This window comes from Canis lupus, chromosome 2 (assembly GCF_003254725.2).
Source record: "Canis lupus dingo isolate Sandy chromosome 2, ASM325472v2, whole genome shotgun sequence".
Lineage (NCBI taxonomy): Eukaryota > Metazoa > Chordata > Mammalia > Carnivora > Canidae > Canis > Canis lupus.
This window is the reverse complement of record NC_064244.1, coordinates 70,314,151-70,333,242: the sequence shown is the minus strand read 5'-3', so window position 1 is coordinate 70,333,242 and position 19,092 is coordinate 70,314,151. Positions and strand designations below refer to the sequence as shown.

The 19,092-nt window shown below is 41.4% G+C and overlaps 1 protein-coding gene and 1 pseudogene across 1 annotated transcript in view; both read left to right on the top strand.

Moving 5' to 3' along the window:
- Positions 1-4,218: 4,218 nt before the first annotated feature.
- On the top strand, positions 4,219-6,542 carry LOC112660661 (40S ribosomal protein S21-like; annotated as a pseudogene).
- A 301-nt stretch (positions 6,543-6,843) lies between these two features.
- The window catches only part of YTHDF2 (YTH N6-methyladenosine RNA binding protein 2), a 32,747-nt gene continuing 20,498 nt past the window's right edge, over positions 6,844-19,092 (top strand). Inside the window, exons 1-4 of the mRNA XM_025447408.3 lie at positions 6,844-7,218; positions 7,717-7,741; positions 8,325-8,404; positions 11,538-13,124. Of these exons, the coding sequence (XP_025303193.1) occupies positions 7,192-7,218; positions 7,717-7,741; positions 8,325-8,404; positions 11,538-13,124 (1,719 nt within the window). The 5' untranslated portion in view covers positions 6,844-7,191. The remainder of the gene's footprint in view (positions 7,219-7,716; positions 7,742-8,324; positions 8,405-11,537; positions 13,125-19,092) is intronic.

Here is a 19,092-nt window from a genome sequence, read left to right as displayed (position 1 = left end):
TACATTAAATACATTTAGCTTTATGAAAACTCATTACATTATCATTATCGTTCTTACTTCCTGGAGGACTAGTGAAAATTTCTACTCTTAACCTCTAGACTCTAAGTTGAATCTTCAAGACTCTTTTACTGCTGGTCCTTTCTTGGTGCTGTTCTTCTCTGCCCTCAATATCTCTAACAGCTGCCTTTGGATTTGCACAGCTGTGAATTACTAGAGTCTAAAGGTCACCTGGCTCAGCTGCAGGTCTTTTCTTCCTTTAGCCTCGTTCTCATATTGCTCTTTTTATGCTTCCATTCAACCCATCATGAAATACACCTGCACATTACAAAGCCAATCACCCACTTACCTTGAGATTTCTACAGAGCCTTTCTTTTTAACATTCAATTAAACTAGTTAAGTCTCTGCACATTTAACTTTTTTTAAAGTTTATATTTTTAGTAATCTCTACACCCAATGTGGGGCTTGAACTCATGATATAGAGATCAAGAATCACATGTTCTTCTGATTGAGCCAGCCAGGTGCTCTGCACATTTAGCTTTTTTTTTTTTTAAAGATCTTATTTATTTGATAGGGCACAAGCAGGTGGAGCAACAGAGGGAGAGGGAGAAACAGGCTCCTGGCTGAGCAGGGAGCCTGATGCGGGGCTGGATCCCAAGACCCTGGGATCATGATCTAAGCTGAAGGCAGATGTTTAACTGACTGAGCCACCCAGCCACCCCTTACATTTAACTTTTTAACATATATGTTGGCCCCACCAGATTTTCATTACTAAAATGAGAATTGACATTACTAGGGAGAATTTTGAAATGAATGAGATAAATTAATTCAACAAATATTTACTTAGCTTTGGAATATAAAGATCAATAATAAAAATGTTCCTTATTCTTTTTCTTAAAATTTTTTAAGTTTATTCATGAGAGACATACAGAGAGAGGCAGAGACACAGGCAGAGGGAGAAGCAGGCTCCATGCAGGGAGCCCGATGTGGGACTCGATCCTGGGTCTCCAGGATCACGCTCTGGGCTGAAGGCAGATACTTTAACTGCTGAGCCACCCAGGCGTCCCTCCTTATTCTTTTTAAAGATTTTTATTTATTTATTCATGAGAGAGAGACACACACACACAGAGACAGAGACACAGGCAGAGAAAGAAGCAGGCTCCATGCAGGGAGGGCAATGCGGTACTTGATCCTGGGACTCCAGGGTCACGCCCTGGGTTGAAGGCAGGCACTCAACTGCTGAGCCACCTGGGTGTCCCGATAAATGTACCTTGTTCTATTGGCAGTCCTAGACTTACTGGAGAAGCAATATGTAAGCCCAAGGCTTGGTTCTTTTAACCTGGGGTCCATGGGATAGATGGGCTTGGGAAGGGACTGCTCAATGCGATTGCTGGCAAAAATTTTGATGCATGTACCTTTTTCTAAGGAGAAAATTAATTTCTCCCATTAGATTATCAACAAAATGCAAAACTTCCAAAAGAAAAATGAACACTGATGTAAACAGAGAATTTTAATACAGTTAATGTTACAATAAGGAAATATGACTAACATTATGAATGAACAAAGAATAAAGCACGTTTCTGCTTGGGGGAAGAAATAAGGCATCATTTGATGAGGGTCTCAAAGACAGATAGGAGCTGGGCAGGTGAAATGACCAGGCATTTGACGCAGAAGGAATTGCATGTGCATTACTTCAGGTTCCAGAAAAAATGTGTGTGGAGGGAAAAGTTCAGTGTGACTGGGGCATAAGTACATGGTGAGAAATACACAGGACCAGAGAGAGTGGCAAGCTTTTGTACATTGTGTAGACTACAGAGAACCAGCAGAAATCTTTAAAAATAGGGTTTTACACTGTCAGTTGTGTGAAGGATATAAATATTTCTCTATTCCTACCTTACTAAGGGAATGACTTGGGCCATGAGGTCTATTACTTCTGAAGGTTGGAAAACTTTGAGAACTAGAGCTTGAGGACCCACCCCTGGCCTATGACATTCTCTCTCCCTATCTTTTTTTTATTGGTGTTCAATTTGCCAACATATAGAATAACACCCAGTGCTCATCCCATCAAGTGCCCCTCTCAGTGCCCGTCACCCAGTCACCCCCACCCCCCGCCCACCTCCCCTTCTACCACCCCGGCCTATGACATTCTAAAGAGTATATGAAATCTGTCCTCTTTGCTACTTCTTCTCTCTCTCAGCCCTACTCCTCACTTCATGTATCTCTAAGGACTGCTTTGGTTTCTACCTTCCAGAGGTCTAAAACGATGGAACCAGAATGGACTTTAGAATTTATTTTGGTCCAACTTCCTAATTTTACAGCTTTGGGAATAGATTCTGAGGGAATGATTTACTCTTCTTGTCTCCCCTTCTGTCTCTCTGGTTTGCTGTGGGGTCTTTTGCTCTTCTCCCTCTCTTCTGAGTGAATTGTAAGGATGCCTTTCACTTCCACCAATTTCTTTATACCAAAGGCTCCAAGATTTGCAGTCCCAGCTATGTTTTTCTCTCTCTGTCCCCCGCCCTTTGTTTATAGAACATTTCTATCTGATGCTTTATGTTTTCCTGAGACCCAGCATGTCCAAAGATAAATGTATGGCCTTTTTCCATTATCTCCCCACATTAAAACATGCCACCTCACCAACTCAATTGCTCAAATCAAATCAGGTATCATCTTTGATAACTCTTCCTTTAGAACCCTTCTCCCAGTCTAATCCATCACCAAGACCTCTTATCTTACCTCCCAAAATGTTCGTTTTGTCCATTTCTAACTGTCTTCACTGCCACTACGTTAGACCATTATCTTTTGCCTAGATTTATTACATGTCTCTTCTAACTCCTAATCAACTCTCTTCTTCCTAGGTAGGTCTACTTCCCACACTGCAACCAAAAGGAACTTCTTAAAACATAAACCTGAGAATGCTATACTCCCATTAACTCCCTACTAGTTGATCATCATTTGCAGCTAATGACTAACGTCCCTGTTTTTCTTCTTTCTCCAGTCTCGTCTGGTGCCACCCTCTCTCTCATTATGCGCCCGTCATGCTGGCCTTCTTTCCATTCCTTATCAGTCAGTGCCAAGCTCCTTCCCCACATAGGGCCTTTGCACATATTGTTTCCGTACTTCCCTTCTCTCCTTGTCTGGTTAATTTCTGGTCATCCTTCAGGTTTTATTTTTTATTTTAATTTATTTTATTTTAATTTTTTTTTTATCCTTCAGGTTTTAGCTGAAGCTTATGACCTCAGGGAAAGCTTCCTTGCCCCCCTGATTAGGTTAGATCCATCTGTGCTTTTTCATTGCACTTTGCACAACTGTAATTGAATAACTATTTACTTACTGTCATTTTCCCTGACTAGTCTATAAGCTTCATGAGTAAGTGAACTCTTAAAATTTTCTCTCTAGCACATTGCCTGACCCTCAATAAATCCCTGTTAGAAGGGGTATTGAGTGCTTTATCCACCCAGAAGCAGAGCTGAAACTAGAACCCAAGCCTATTTCTAGTACATTATTCCTTTCTTAAATCGTGAGGGGTCTATCCTGGTAATATGATACTCCACACTCCAGACTTCCTCTCCCTTTTCCCAGTGGTAAGTGATCTGTCTTGTGTATTCTATTCAGGGGTCTGTTATAGCTGATCTGGAGAATTAATAGGGGTTTAGAGATTACCCTTACTTCAAGGATATTTGCATTTTAACTCCTGGGAACTCCTGGAGGGCAGAAAGGAACCCCAAAGAAACTACAGTAGTCCCATTTTATCTACAAGGCATATGTTTCAAGATCTCCCAGTGGACACTTGAAACTGCAGATAGTACTGAACCTTATATATACTGTTTTTTTTTCTATATGTACCTACCTAAAATAAAGTTTAATTTATAAATTAGGTACAAAAAAAGGTTAACAACAATAATAAAACAATTATAATGATATACTGGAATAAATGTTATATGAATGGGGTCTATCAAAAATATCTTAAAAAAAATTTTTTTTTTTAAGATTTTATTTATTTATTCACAAGAGACACAGAGAGAGGCAGAGACACAGGCAGAGGGAGAAGCAGGCTCCAAGCAGGGAGCCCAATGTGGGACTTGATCCCAGGACTCCAGGATCACGCCCTGGGCCAGAGGCAGGTGCTAAACGGCTGAGCCACCCAGGGATCCCTATCAAAAATATCTTATTGTAGCTTTCTGTACTCGTCCTTGTGGTGGTGGCAGCAGGCACACCCTGGACATGCAATAGGATGCCAGCAAGTTTGTGGACCTGTACCTGTTGCAGAAATGCTCTGCCAGCTACTGCAACATGGGTGCTAAGGACCACACACGCCCATCCAGATGAATATGGCCAAGGTTGACAAGGTGACAGGTGGTTTCAAATGGCCAGTTTAAAATCTATGCTATCTGTGGGGGCCATTCATAGGTTAGGTGAGTCAGAGGATAGAATCCTCTGACTGACCAAGGCTGACAGCATCATTTCAAAGAACTTCTGACAGGAGAGGATTGCGGATGTGGGATATTTGTAATAAATAAATAGCAACCCCCCAAAATATTGTAATATACTCACTCTTCTTGTGATGATGTGAGATGATAAAATGCCTACATGATGCAATGATGTGAAATGAACGGCATAGGCATTATAACCAAGCACAAAGCTACCGTTGATTTTTCTGACCACACGTCGGAAGAATCATCTGGTCTGGACCACAGTTGACCATGGGTAACTGAAACCATGGAAAATAAAAACTCAGGGATCCCTGGGTGGTGCAGCGGTTTAGCGCCTGCCTTTGGCTCAGGGCGTGATCCTGGAGATCTGGGATTGAATCCCACGTCGGGCTCCCGGTGCATGGAGCCTGCTTCTCCCTCTCCCTCTGCCTATGTCTCTGCCTCTTCTCTCTCTCTCTGTGTGACTATTGTAAATAAATAAAATTAAAAAAAAAAAAAAGGAAAATAAAACCTCAGATAAGGGAGAACTATTGTAAGAAAACTTTCAGGCCCTGCAAATGTCATTGGAAGGAGGGAATTTTCACTATTATCCCTTAATGGGATTATAGGAAAGGAATCTGCAATGTACCAGACTGCTTCTGTGTTGTTTTTTTAACCTTTATCTTCACAACAAACCTGTTAGGTAAATATTATTATTCCGTTTTTCAAATGAGTGAATCTCTGAAAGGTCTAGTAAATTACCTGTTACAAATCTGGTGATGAGGCCAATATTTAGTCCCTCCCCTCCGCAGGACATGACTCTTGGTCAATCCTTTTCTTATCAAATTATGTTGCTTTCAAGGGTAAGTGTAAGCAACTATTTATACAAAAATCAGGGTTATGGAGTTAACTAGCTAAGTATCTTTAAAAAAAAAAAAAAAGGCTTACTAGGTTTCTTTCATTCCCTTGTTGGGATCTACGCTCTGAGACTTGACATTTTACTGTCTCTACAGAAGTCCATCACACATTGGTGTCTGACCTTATTCATTCCAAACATAAATGTGATTATGGGCAGATAAAAATGCCTTGAGCACTCTGAGCAAAATTATAATGCAAAATCCAAGATGCTATGTTGTCACTTATTTTACCACTGAGTCCACCAAACCTGTTTCCAGAGAGTGGATGGTATCAGGTTGACAACTTAACAGTGCATTATTTATCTGTTTACTACTATTTGCAATAACAGAAGCTAATAGGAGATAGGCTGTCCTTGGGTTTGCTGCTGATTAAAAATGGTTTTGCACATATTATGGATCTCATCTAGATTTTGATTCCTGAATACAGGATATTTTTTTGGGGGTGGAGGGTCACTATTATATTTCTCCTAGAAATATGTTAGCTATACACATGACTATTTAATAGACTTGTGACTTTGGGGACATCGCTTAGTCTGTTTCCCCAGTTGTAAAACAGAGACTGAAGATTATTTGGAAGATGCTGCTAGCTTTTAAATGTTTGAAAGCACCTATCAACAAAACCTAACCCACAGCAGGTGTTCAAATAGAGTTAATTTCTCTCCTTTCACAGGTAAGGATATTCTCTCTTGAGGTCCATAGATTTAGAGATTCTCGGTACTTGTCAAAAGTACATGGGATATTTTGTGTAGATGTGTAAGGTGTGTTTTTCTTGGAAATAAAGGCCACAGTTTAACAGATTATCATAGTGGCCAACAACTTCTCTCAGTGGTTGAGCATCTGCCTTTGGCTCAGGGCATGATCCCAGGATCCAAGATCGAGTCCCACATCCGGCTCCTTGCATGGAGACTGCTTCGCCCTCTGCCTGTGTCTCTGCCTCTCTCTCTATGTCTCTCATGAATAAATCAATAAATAATCTTATAAAAAAATTTCCCCCCTAAAACAGAGCTGTCGATTGTCCTCCCTGCAGTGCCAAATCTCTCTTGCAGGGGACCTGCAAGATTTTTTTGTGGATGATTCTGTTCTCTGGGCGGTCTTTTTGCAGCCCAACAGAGGACTATAACCAGGTCCCCGGTGGTAGTGATGATGCTGTGTATGTCTCCGGGCAGTGCCCCCATGAACTTTCCCTGGGGGCTGTGACCCCTCTCAGGGTGCCCTCCCGGATGGGGGTGGGGTGGGGTGCCATTTGCAGCTGGGAGGCAGGTTTATTTTGAGGTCTCTCGCGCTCCGGCGGGGGAGGGGGGGGGGTCAATTCTTCCTTGAGAAACTCTGGCTTTTGTGGGTTTTCTTAAGCCAAAGCTACTCTCGTGAGGTGTTCGTCAAAACCTCGTGGCGCGACCCTGACCGCCCCCACCTTCCTACAGGCCCCAATCCCGAGGCGGTGGGGGCGGGGAGGCCGCGCTCGCCGCTTCCGCTCCTCCAGCCCACCAGAGGGCCCTGCGGCCTCGCCTCTTCCTTCCCGGAGTGCTTCGCGCCGGGCCCCTTCCGCGTGGGTGAGTGAATGTGAGAGTCAGCGTCGCGCCGCGCGCGCCGTCCGCCTCCGCCGCTCGGCGCCCTTATTTCGGCTGCGAGGGGCGGGCGCGCGCGTAAAGGCATAGAGACGGGCGTTGAGCTCTCGGGCTAGAGCGTCGCCGAGTCGGAGCCGGAGCCCGAGCCGCGCGCTGTGTCTCTGCTGCGTCCGCCGAGGCCCCCGAGTGTCAGGGACAAAAGCCGCCGCCGCGCCGCCTGCTCCCGCCGCCAGGGCTCATCCGCCGCCGCCGCCGCCCTGACGAGAGTCCGCCGCCGTCGCCACCCGTGAGGATCCGAGAGCCATGTCGGCCAGCAGCCTCTTGGAGCAGGTACAGGCCCGGCCCGCATGCCTCGGCCATTGTGTGAGGCGAGAGGGAGCCCGACTAGGCCCGGGCCCGCCGCCCCCGGTCGGGCCGGGCCGAGGCGGCGCCTCTCGCGGGCCGGGTTTCGGGCCTCTCAGGCCGGCCGCGCCCAGCGCCTCGCCCTCAGCCCGCTCTCCCGCTTCGCCCCGGGCCTCGGAGCCCACGGGCCGCGCTGCGCGCCCTCCTCTCAGCCGGCCTCGTTTTCTTCCTTGTTTCCTTCCCCTTCCTTGAAGCCCTGGTCCGCTGGCGGGGTTGCTGGCGCGTCCCCCGCTTTTTCTCCGCGGGCCCCGCCGGCCTGCGCCTTTCCCCGCCTCCCATTTTCAGCCTCCCCCTCACCACCATTCCTGACGCCTCCCGTCAGGCCTGCTCCTTTATTCCCTGCTCGGGCCCGGCTTTAATTCGTCTTTCCTTTTCCTTTCTCCCTCGGACGGCTTGCTGCTCGGCGACGTTTTTCTTCGCCCGCAGAGACCAAAAGGTCAAGGAAACAAAGGTGAGCCCAGCTCCGCCGGTGGCCCCGGGCCGGGAGGGGGACGCCGAGTGGTGGGGGCGGGGTCTCCGGGAAGCGCCCCGGGGAGAGGACCTTTCGGAAGCCGCTTAGTTCGCAGGTGCCTCACACTTAAGTGTTTGACCCTTTCGGTGTGTTCCTGCAGCTGGCGAGCAGCTTTCCAGTGAACAAGGAGTAATTCATCAGGGGTGGGGGTGGATTCGGTTTTGAAATGTCCCAGGTCCTTAGTTTCCTGTAGGTCTTAGGAGGCCTTTGTTTTTCATCCTCGTGGATCACACTCTGGAAGTACTCACATGTGATGGGGGGTGGGGGGAGGGGAAGCGGGAGGGAATTGAAATCTAGAGGAGCCAATAAAATGACCTTTTTTAGATCAACTTGCTCCGGGTAGAGGGAGACATTTTCATTGACGAACGTTGCTCAGCGTTCACTTGCCTCTTAATCCGTTTGAAATTCAAACTTATTTGCTTTGTTGAGTAAGGTCCCCGTGGCTAGAATGTATTTTGCTTACTTTGGGAGGTAGATGGTACAATTAAGGCGCTGCTAATTTATTTGAATTTTTTCCCTTCAGTACAAAATGGATCTGTACATCAAAAGGATGGATTAAATGATGATGATTTTGAACCTTACTTGAGTCCACAGGCAAGGCCCGTGAGTAGTTAACCATTTACATGCCTGATCAAAGGGTGTAGGATACCGTATTTTTTTTCTCTGTCCTATCAATAAATCTCATTATCAGGGGGTGACTTAATACCCGTCCATGTGTTGTAACAGGAGTTACTACAAATGGTACAGGCTGTTAAGACTCCCATCTCTGTTGACAGCAAACATATTCTGAGATGAGAGGTGATAGCATTTTATAGTATACTAACCGCATGTGTTAGTAATTCTCCTTACCAAGAATGTAGCAGTGCAAAACTGAAGAATACTTTTTAGCTTCAGTATTGTTTTTACTCCACAACCCTTTTTCTTTTAGGAAAACTGGATGCAAATGTGATGGGTAGAAAAGTAATAAAAAAATCACCTGAACTTTATTCAGTGCTGCAGAACTGGAATCTTCCTTTTCATCTGGTCACTAGTTAGTGGTTTCTTAGGTTACCCTAAATTTTGGACTTAGGTATTCCTTTTTCAAGCTGAGCTGTATCTGTAGGCACCAACTTTGTACACTTTGGGCTCCTCACTTACGGGAGCTATAGGATTCATAAAATGGAGTTAAAGGAAGATAAAATACTGTTTAGCACAAACGAAGCTCAAGAATGATTGAGGTTTTTGCCATGTAACCTATTCTAATTTCTTCTAGCTCTGCAGCCTCATATGTTAACATGATCTGTGCATGTAGAAACTACTTTGATTTGTCAGTTCTTTTGCATTAATATCTTGGGTCCCAAACACATAACACTCAGGGTCGTAGCTAATAAAAATCCACAGGTTAATAAACAAAAAGAAAAACTTACAGTAACTCAAGATATCCTAAAAAATGAAAAAGCAGGGCAGCCCAGGTAGCTCAGCAGTTTAGCGCCACCTTTGGCCCAGGGCGTGATCCTGGAGACCCCAGATGGAGTCCCACGTCAGGCTCCCTGCATGGAGCCTGCTTCTCCCTCTGCCTGTGTCTCTGCCCCCCCCCCCCCCCCCCCGTCTCTTGTGGATAAATAAATAAATAAAATCTTAAAAAAAAAAAAAAGAAAAAGCTTATGAAACATTTAAACGTGAACAGATGCCATGCGATAGATAATATAGTTTTAAAACTTGACATATTGGTGCATGCTCATATTTGGACCTAATTCTTGCATAAAATTTTTAGATCCCTCATGAAATTTTCTCCATTGAGAGTGTAGAAACCACTTAAGCAAGTGATTGGGAAAAGTTTTCAGAGAAGTCAACCAGTTAATCAGGAAAAGTAGGAAGGAAGTAGAGGAATGAACTATTAATAGGTTCCTGCTATTGAAGTAGTTTGCTTACATAATCATTATAACAGGGAGAGTGGGAGCTTTTAGAAACATAATTCTAGGTAGTTCTTGTGAAACATTGTGTAATTCAGATTTTTGAGCTCAGGGGCATGTGGGAACCTGCCAGTTCAGGTGTAGGCATTCAGCTATATAATGGCATAACCTCTGATATTAAGTCCATGTTTTTTACTTCTCAAATGAGCTAAAGCTTAAATATCTTAAAAATTTGGAAGTTTGGGGAGTAGAAATCTTGGTTGAATAGATGGGTAACTTGAGAATCTTTGTTCTTTGTAGTTTGTCAAGGGTAATTCACCTACTTTTTAACCATTATTCATCGCCCTATGTTGGTATAATCCTTCAGGGTTAATCCATTGATTCTAGACTAAATTTCTTATTCATAATGGATTTGAATCTGTTAAAGTTTTAACACTATCTTCAAGAAATAGACTTCTTTTAAACTTGAGGGTATGTGTGAAAGGACTTAGCTTTTTTTTTTTTTTGGTAAGGAAATTTTGGCAGGGAAAAGCACCATTGTATCAAACCACATTAGTTGAAACATTTAATTTTCAAGAGCTGTGTTTGGCAAGGGAGAAGTACTGTTCGCTTTGGTAAAACAAACTTCTGTCCTGACATTCTTATGCACATCCAAGTTTCTTAAAATTCTTTATTCACTAGTTAATGGATTTTTACGTACCAGAGCTATTATTTTAATTCCAGTGTACTTAATACACAGTTATATTAGTTTCAGGGGTACAGTGTAGTAGTGATTCAACAATTTCATGTGTCCCTCTATGCCCATCAAGAAAATTTACTCTTGTACCAGAGCTATTTTGAAGATAGGGTAAAGTACTCTATTTTGACTTGAGCCATATCTGTACTTATACAGACCAACTTTTTATATCCAGCTTCTTATTGAAGGGACTATTCTGTGAGTTAGTTACAGCATTTATAAAAAAGTTCAAATACAAAAAAAAAAGTTCAAATACTGTTCACAAACTAAGGTCAAGAATGATTGAGGTTTTTGCAATGGAATCGGTTTCCTAATGTGTAGACTAGTTGAGTGTAAGTATATATTTTTGGTTATTCTTTAGGATAATTCTTAAAGATACAGAGTTTACAGTGTTTTTGGAATTCTTTTTTTTTTTGAATTCTTTTAATGGAAAAATCAGGTGTGCATTTGAACCTACAGCCATTAATTTTGTAATTAAAATTATAGGTAAAGTAGAACAGGTAGCAACGTTTTTCTAGTTTTAAACTCTGGGAGCTATTGTGCCATTTCCTTCCAGGTTATAATTAAATAGTGGCATCTATTGATGTTCCCAGGTGGTTGGCCAAGAGGCTAATGATGTAAACGAGGTGTAGTGATTTATGGTTGAGGAACGGCTGCACAGATTTTGGGGCTAGAACTTGAAATACTCAGTTTTTTAGTTTTGTTTTATCTATCATAGTATGGTTTTGATAGGAAGCTTTTAGGAACACTCCTCCAATCTGCCAAAATTTGCACTCCTTAAATCCAGGGAGAACTGGTTTTAATAAAAGCATCATCTCAACACTTCTATAGAGATGCTGGGTTTTCCCTTTTCTGAATTATAGTGCTAAGGTTAAGGCATATATCATTATATGTCAGTTTAATTAGAAATGTTTAAATATTGCAATTATGAAACCAAAATCTCTTGTAAGAATTGTAGCAGGTTTATGGAAAGACACCACTTGAAATGGTCACTTGCTTTTTTAATTGGATTTGAATTGAGTGAATAGTTGGGGGAGGAAATGTCCTGATTGTTATTTTATTAATTTTTGTGTTTAGTTTTGATTTGTCTTTTTTTTCTTTTCCACAGAATAATGCATATACTGCCATGTCAGATTCCTACTTACCCAGTTACTACAGTCCCTCCATTGGCTTCTCCTATTCTTTGGGTGAAGCTGCTTGGTCTACTGGGGGTGATACAGCCATGCCCTATCTAACTTCTTATGGACAGCTGAGCAACGGAGAGCCTCATTTCCTACCAGATGCAATGTTTGGACAACCAGGAGCCCTAGGTAGCACTCCATTTCTTGGTCAGCATGGTTTTAATTTCTTTCCCAGTGGGATTGACTTCTCAGCTTGGGGAAATAACAGTTCTCAGGGACAGTCTACTCAGAGCTCTGGATATAGTAGCAATTATGCTTATGCACCTAGCTCCTTAGGTGGAGCCATGATCGATGGACAGTCAGCTTTTGCCAGTGAGACCCTCAATAAGGCTCCTGGCATGAATACAATAGACCAAGGGATGGCAGCACTGAAGTTGGGTAGCACAGAAGTTGCAAGCAATGTTCCAAAAGTTGTAGGTTCTGCAGTTGGTAGTGGGTCCATTACTGGTAACATCGTGGCTTCCAATAGTTTGCCTCCAGCTACTATTGCTCCTCCAAAACCAGCATCTTGGGCTGATATTGCTAGCAAGCCTGCGAAACAGCAACCTAAGTTGAAGACCAAGAATGGCATTGCAGGGTCAAGTCTTCCACCACCCCCAATAAAGCATAATATGGATATTGGAACTTGGGATAACAAGGGTCCTGTTGCAAAAGCCCCCTCACAGGCTTTGGTTCAGAATATAGGTCAGCAGCCAACCCAGGGGTCTCCCCAGCCTGTAGGTCAGCAGGCCAACAATAGCCCACCAGTGGCTCAGGCATCAGTGGGGCAACAGACACAGCCATTGCCCCCACCTCCACCACAGCCTGCGCAGCTCTCAGTCCAGCAACAGGCAACTCAGCCAACCCGCTGGGTAGCACCTCGGAACCGTGGCAGTGGGTTCGGTCATAATGGGGTGGATGGTAATGGAGTAGGACAGTCTCAGGCTGGATCTGGATCTACTCCTTCAGAACCTCACCCAGTGTTGGAGAAGCTGCGGTCCATTAATAACTATAACCCTAAGGATTTTGACTGGAATCTGAAACATGGCCGGGTTTTCATCATTAAGAGCTACTCTGAGGACGATATCCACCGTTCCATTAAGTATAATATCTGGTGCAGCACAGAGCATGGTAACAAGAGACTGGATGCTGCTTATCGCTCCATGAACGGGAAAGGCCCCGTTTACTTACTTTTCAGTGTCAACGGCAGTGGACACTTCTGTGGCGTTGCAGAAATGAAATCTGCTGTGGACTACAACACATGTGCAGGTGTGTGGTCCCAGGACAAATGGAAGGGTCGTTTTGATGTCAGGTGGATTTTTGTGAAGGACGTTCCCAATAGCCAACTGCGACACATTCGCCTAGAGAACAACGAGAATAAACCAGTGACCAACTCCAGGGACACTCAGGAAGTGCCTCTGGAAAAGGCTAAGCAGGTGTTGAAAATCATAGCCAGCTACAAGCACACCACTTCGATTTTTGATGACTTCTCACACTATGAGAAACGCCAAGAGGAAGAAGAAAGTGTTAAAAAGGTAATCAGTTTACCATTCTTAAAGACTTTTAGGGAAGGAGAAGGAATTAGAACAGGAGAGGTATTCTGAATGGTTAGTAAAAGCTCTGTAAATAACATATCACTTAACAGTTCAAGCCTTTATGGAAGTATAATTGGTGTTACTGTTTGACTTAGTGTGTAGAAATGTGGGCTTAAATTAACGGAAAGCAGAAACTGTAGAGAAACTGAATTTAAGTGATGCAACAGAGGTGAAGAACAAGGCCAAAAGAAATGCAAAGGGAGTAATTGAAGTGATAGAACCATAGAAATTCAAGTAAGAAAAAGTTGAGACTGTAATATGGCAGAGAAAAGGTAAAAGTTTTCTTATAATGAACTTTTGGCCTAAGTCGGGTATGGTGGTTGAGTCAGGAGTTGGTGTGTCACCAAGGCCTGACATCGCTTTCTGCCTGCCTTTGACAATTGGCAGTATTTGGTATTTTTCAGAACTTTTTTCTTCCTATTCTTAGTTACTTTTTCTAAAACTCTTTTGTCATTTGAAAAGGTAACATTTATTACATAAAACTTGCAAAACAGATAATCAGAAAAAGCTTAATCTCTTGCTCTTAGAATGCTGTTGTATTCCTGAAGAGTAACTGTATCTTGTTTCCTCTTTGTCACAAGTGACGATGGAGAATTAGGTCCAAATGAAAGAATTGGAATTTATTGGAAAGTGTTGGGAATGCTTGGTCTGTGTGTGTTGAGTGAATGTAAACTTTTACGGCCATAGAGAATGGTAAAATACTGATTGGGGGGCAGAGCATGTATTATCTAGGACTTAGACATTTAAATGTAGGAAGTAGGTGAAGAGATTATTATGGGCAAGGAGACCTTTTTTTTTTTTTTTTTAAGATTACATATTAGTGATAGAATCGTAAGTGGTTAGCTTCAAATGTAAAATAGCCTATTAAGTTCATATAAATATTTGTCATGAATTCATAGATTTTATATATTTGATCTAGGAGTGCCTCTAAGAGGCACTTGTTAAAAGAAGCCTCTGTAAAAGCTTATTTTTTGAGCAGTGGAAGGAGGGCTCTTTGGTTAGACTCTCCATCTCCATAACATAGAATTAGAGGTGCATAGTTGTCCAACTAAATTAGGATGGTTGCCATCTTACCTTCTAGTGTGTGCAGATGAATAAAAATGGAGATCTGCTTGTCAGTGATGCTAAAAGTACAGAGCCACATTACTGAAAAAGTTCAGTCAAAAAATCCTTTTTTAAAAAAAAAATCCTTTTTTTGTCCTTTAAATTCCCTTTAATTTCCTTTAAGTTTAATTTAAAATCTGCCATAATCTTGAAGAAATAGTTTATTGATTATTTGAAAGGCTCTAAAGATGTTTTAACAGGCTCCTATATTTAGAGAAACTCAAGGAAAGGACTTTTTAAGCATCATGTATGAAATCAGTTTCATAGCAGATTATTATTTTTTTTTTCATAGCAGATTATTAATGTGTGAGGGGCATCCAGGTGCTTAGTTTAACCACTTGAAACATTCATAAAATCAATCCCATGTTGTGAATTTGCTTGTTTTCATCTGCAAAGTTGTCTTAACACTTTGTGATTAAAAATAGGAAGGCGAAAAAAATAAAAATAGGAAGGCAAAGACAGAATTACATTTTTAGGAATGTACAGCACAAATGATAAGATCAATTTGTATTTGTTAGAACTAGTGGGGAAACCTGGATTTAAAAAGGCAGTAGCAAATTTGAGGGCTGTTAATTTATATAGACTTGTAATCAGATTTGCTTTTCACTTGAGTGGTTCAGTGAATAATAATTCAATTTCATAAAGGAGGTGTAAGATTCACATTTTGGAATTGACCAGCTTTGTGGTGTTTTAATACTGAGTAATAATAATCAAAGTTTAGGGTCTTTGTTAAGAGAGCTAACGGATCTTTCTTAAAACCATTCCATAAAGACTTTTGATGAATGAGTATACCGATTGTTCTCAGGCTGGTGAACAAACCACCAAAAATAAAAAAAATAAAAGCTTTGATTATACTTGTGTCAGATTACTTTTCAGTTTATCTTTTGTGAGAAGAGATAGCTGCGGTTTTTCAGGAAGGTCCCTATGATTGCTTCTAAACCCAGTTACCTTTTCAGTTAGTATTGCCTTACTTGCCCACTGTTATCCTTAACATCCTTACATAACTGTAAAGCCAGTCCTTTTTTTTTTTTTTTTAATTTTATTTATTCATTGGAGAGACCTAGAGAGAAAGAGGGGCAGAGACATCGGCAGAGGGAGAAGTAGGCTCCCCTTAAGGATATGTGGGACTTGATCCCAGACCCTAGGACTTGATCAGACTTCCAAAGAAAACAAGTTTCATGAGAGTTGAGCTGATAATTCATTGAGGCAGCATACCCTTTTAGGTCGGGTGTTCATTTACAAGATTATAAAATCGTGCCAAATGGGCATGGTAACTCAGTAAGTAGGGAAATACTTAAGCTTCATCCTGGAAATGATGTCACAGCTATTCTAAAATTCCATGATTGGGCACGTATCTTGGCAGAACACAGTAAGCAGAACTATAGCCATTTTTGCCTACTATTACTGACTTGCTCTTTTCCATGATGTAATTCAGTATCATAGAACTTCAAGCATTGGATCTATGTGGCTTGAAACTTCAACGAACTTTAGGGTCGTTTTCCATATGTGGTTTTCTCTGTTGTATACTTCAGATACTATTTTGTAACCTGCTTTCTGCATTTATTTAGAACCTTTCCCTAATTGTTAAATATTCTTCTATGACATCACTTTTGATTGCTTCATAGTATTCTATCATAGATTAATTATAATTTACCAATCTTAGATTTGTCAGCTTTTTAAATTTTTTTATTTTTATTTATTTTTGTCAGCTTCTTTATATTTTTTTACAGCTAAAATGACACTCCAGTGAACATCCGTTGATAAAAATACTGATTCACACCTGTCCTTCAATGTTATTGCTGCCTGAAAGGGTATAGGCTTTTTGAAGGTTTTGGCTGTGCTGTATATTGCCATATGGGACTTTTTCTTTCTGAAAGATTTTTTTGAAAGAATTATTGTCAAAAGAAGTGAGTTAACCTCTTTTGTTTAAACTTTAGAGTAGTATGGCGTAAAGGGAGAGTTATTCCCTGCGTAAATGATGTGCTATGTTTTTCATAAACTTCGTTAATAGTTGGTTTAATTTTTGTCTTACGTTTCCAGCCTTTTAACTATAGGTAAAAGTAAAAATAGTAGAGGGGACCAGGGACTGCATAATTTTCTTGAAGCCTATCCCAGTCTTAGATTCAGTCAGGGACTTGGGTCACTGATTTTTCTGAATAACTGGAAAGCTAATGGGAAAGAGACAGCTAGAGAAGATGTGACTATTGTGACAATGGCTTGAGGTGTATATTTTTAAAAATTTAATTGCTATTAAGGGAAAATATCAGGATTTCTTAAATACCTCTAAAAGTACTCTTCAAGCAGAAGACCTAAAAATAGTGATGACTTGGAGTGTGCTTGGATATACATAAGATTTATTATGCTGCTTGAGAATTGTAATGAAGTTATATATCTGTTCTTTGCTGTGTGCTAGGTACTACAGAGAAAGCTGGAGTGTATTGTCAGGTATTGTCACTTACACTAGCGACAGGTAGGCATACAAAAGAGAAAGTATTTTCTCAAGATATGCACAGGGTGCCAATTTGGAAGTGAGAACTTCCATGCTTGGAGTGTGGGTGGATTGGTCACAGAAGAAATCCTGGAGGAGGACATGAACTTTGTGATGAGCCTTTAAAGATGTATAGAAGGTAGCCAGAGGTGTTTGGGGAAGACTGAACCTAGGTTCAGGACAGCCCACGTCTGTGACACCATATAGATGATAATTTGGAACTAGAAGTCCTGTACAGTTTAAGAGCAAGTCTAATTGGTATTTGTAGAATGGATTTCTCCACAATGGAAGCTTGTTGGAGATTAGAATAGGAGAATTGAAAGAAACGTTTATGCGGTTAGTTTGAGATACAAGGAAACTGAGAAAGGCACAGTTGGTTTAAAAAAATTCTAGAGTTTAAAAGAAAGCATTAAGGTCTAATTTGAATCAGGATAGAGGAGCTACTTGATGTTAACTTTTTCTTAATAAGTTTTTATTTTAATTGTAGTTAACATACACTGTTATATTTGCTTATAACATATACTAGTTTAATTCTACTTAACATATAGTGTTTTTTTCTTATTTTTTTTTAAGTTTTATTTATTTATGATAGTCCCAGAGAGAGAGAGAGAGGGGCAGAGACACAGGCAGAGGGAGAAGCAGACTCCATGCACCGGGAGCCCCATGTGGGATTCGATCCCGGGTCTCCAAGATCGCGCCTTGGGCCAAAGGCAGGCGCCAAACCGCTGCACCACCCAGGGATCCCAACATATAGTGTTATATTAGTTTTAGTACATACATTGTACAGTATAGTAGTGATTCAACAATTCCATAAATCAGGTGGTGTTCTCCTTGTTGTTACCTTTGCATGGAAGGCAATGGGAAGCTTGTAGAAGTAAAAGTGAACCCCATTATATGGTAATAATAGATACCATTACTGAATACCTGTCAGCTCACTTCTTCCAGTGATGTGTGTGTGTTTAAAGATTTTATGTATATATTCATGAGAGAGACACAGAGAAACGGGCAGAGGCAGAGACATAGGCAGAGGAAGAAGCAAGCTCCCCCTGGGGAGCCCAATGCGGGACTCAATCCCAGGACCCCGTGATCGTGACCTGAGCCAAAGGCAGATGCTCAACCACTGAGCCATCCAGGTGCCCACCAGTGTTGTGTTTGATACCCATTACTTGTTTTTCCTCTTACGCCTTAGTGTATATCAGAGTGTTTAGAAGAGATGATTTAGAAGAGGCATAGGATAGCTGTTATCAAATGCCTTTAAGAGTGGTAGGTTTAGGGGCACCTGACTAGCTCAGTCAGTAGAGCATGTGATTCTAGATCTCAGGGTCTGAGTTCAAGTTTCATGTTGGGTGTAGAGTTCACTTAAAAAAAAAAAAAAAAAAAGACTGGTGGGTTTATTCTCCATGCCAAAAGACAGCACCAGAACCAAAGGATAGAGGTTATAGGGAGGAAGATTTTAAAAGGGAGAACTTTTTAAAGTTCTTAGTCACAGGAGGGTTTCAAGAAGAGACCAAAACAACTTTTATTAGATACGTTGTAGGGAAGATTTATAGGTGGAATAGTCTAGTAGATCAGAGAGACAAAGGATAAAAGAGTTATCCAGTGCAAGATAACATTTGAAATTCTTGGAGAGGAATTGATGTTACTTAACAGAGCTTTATAAGAAGGTTATTTCTGTTTTATATTTTTTGACCTAATTATTACATATAAAGGACTTGAGGCTAGAAGGATATGGATAACAGAAAGGATTGGTAGATTCCCAGCAAATCTTAGTACAGATAAGGTATATGGATAGTTATTTTTAAAACATTTACTACATTAGTATTAATGAAAAATTTGTTATCTGAAACATACCTGGGTGGCTCAGGTATTAATTTTTCATTAATTCTAATGTAGTAGGCAGGTGCCTTTGGCTCAGGTCATGATTGAGGTATCCTGGGATCCAGCCCCACATTGGGCTCCCTGCTCAGCACGGTGGGGTGTGGGTGGTGGTGTCTATTTCTCTTCTCTTTGCTCCTTCCCCAGCTTGCATGTGTGTGCTTTCTCAAATACAATTTTAAAAAATTTAAAAACTTATTAAAGGATCATAGAAATCATTATTTAAGAAAAATATTTCCTTTTTCTTTAAATCCAGTTTGCCTATGGTGTTGGTGCAAGTAATATTTCAGTCTCTTTCTCTCTCTCTCTTTTTTTTTTTTTAAAGAAAGCAGGGGAGGGAGAGGCAGAGGGAAAGATCATGGCGCCTGATCTCACGACCCTGAAATCCTGACCTGAGCAGAAATCAAGAGTTAGACAATTGACTGAGTCACCCAGGCGCCC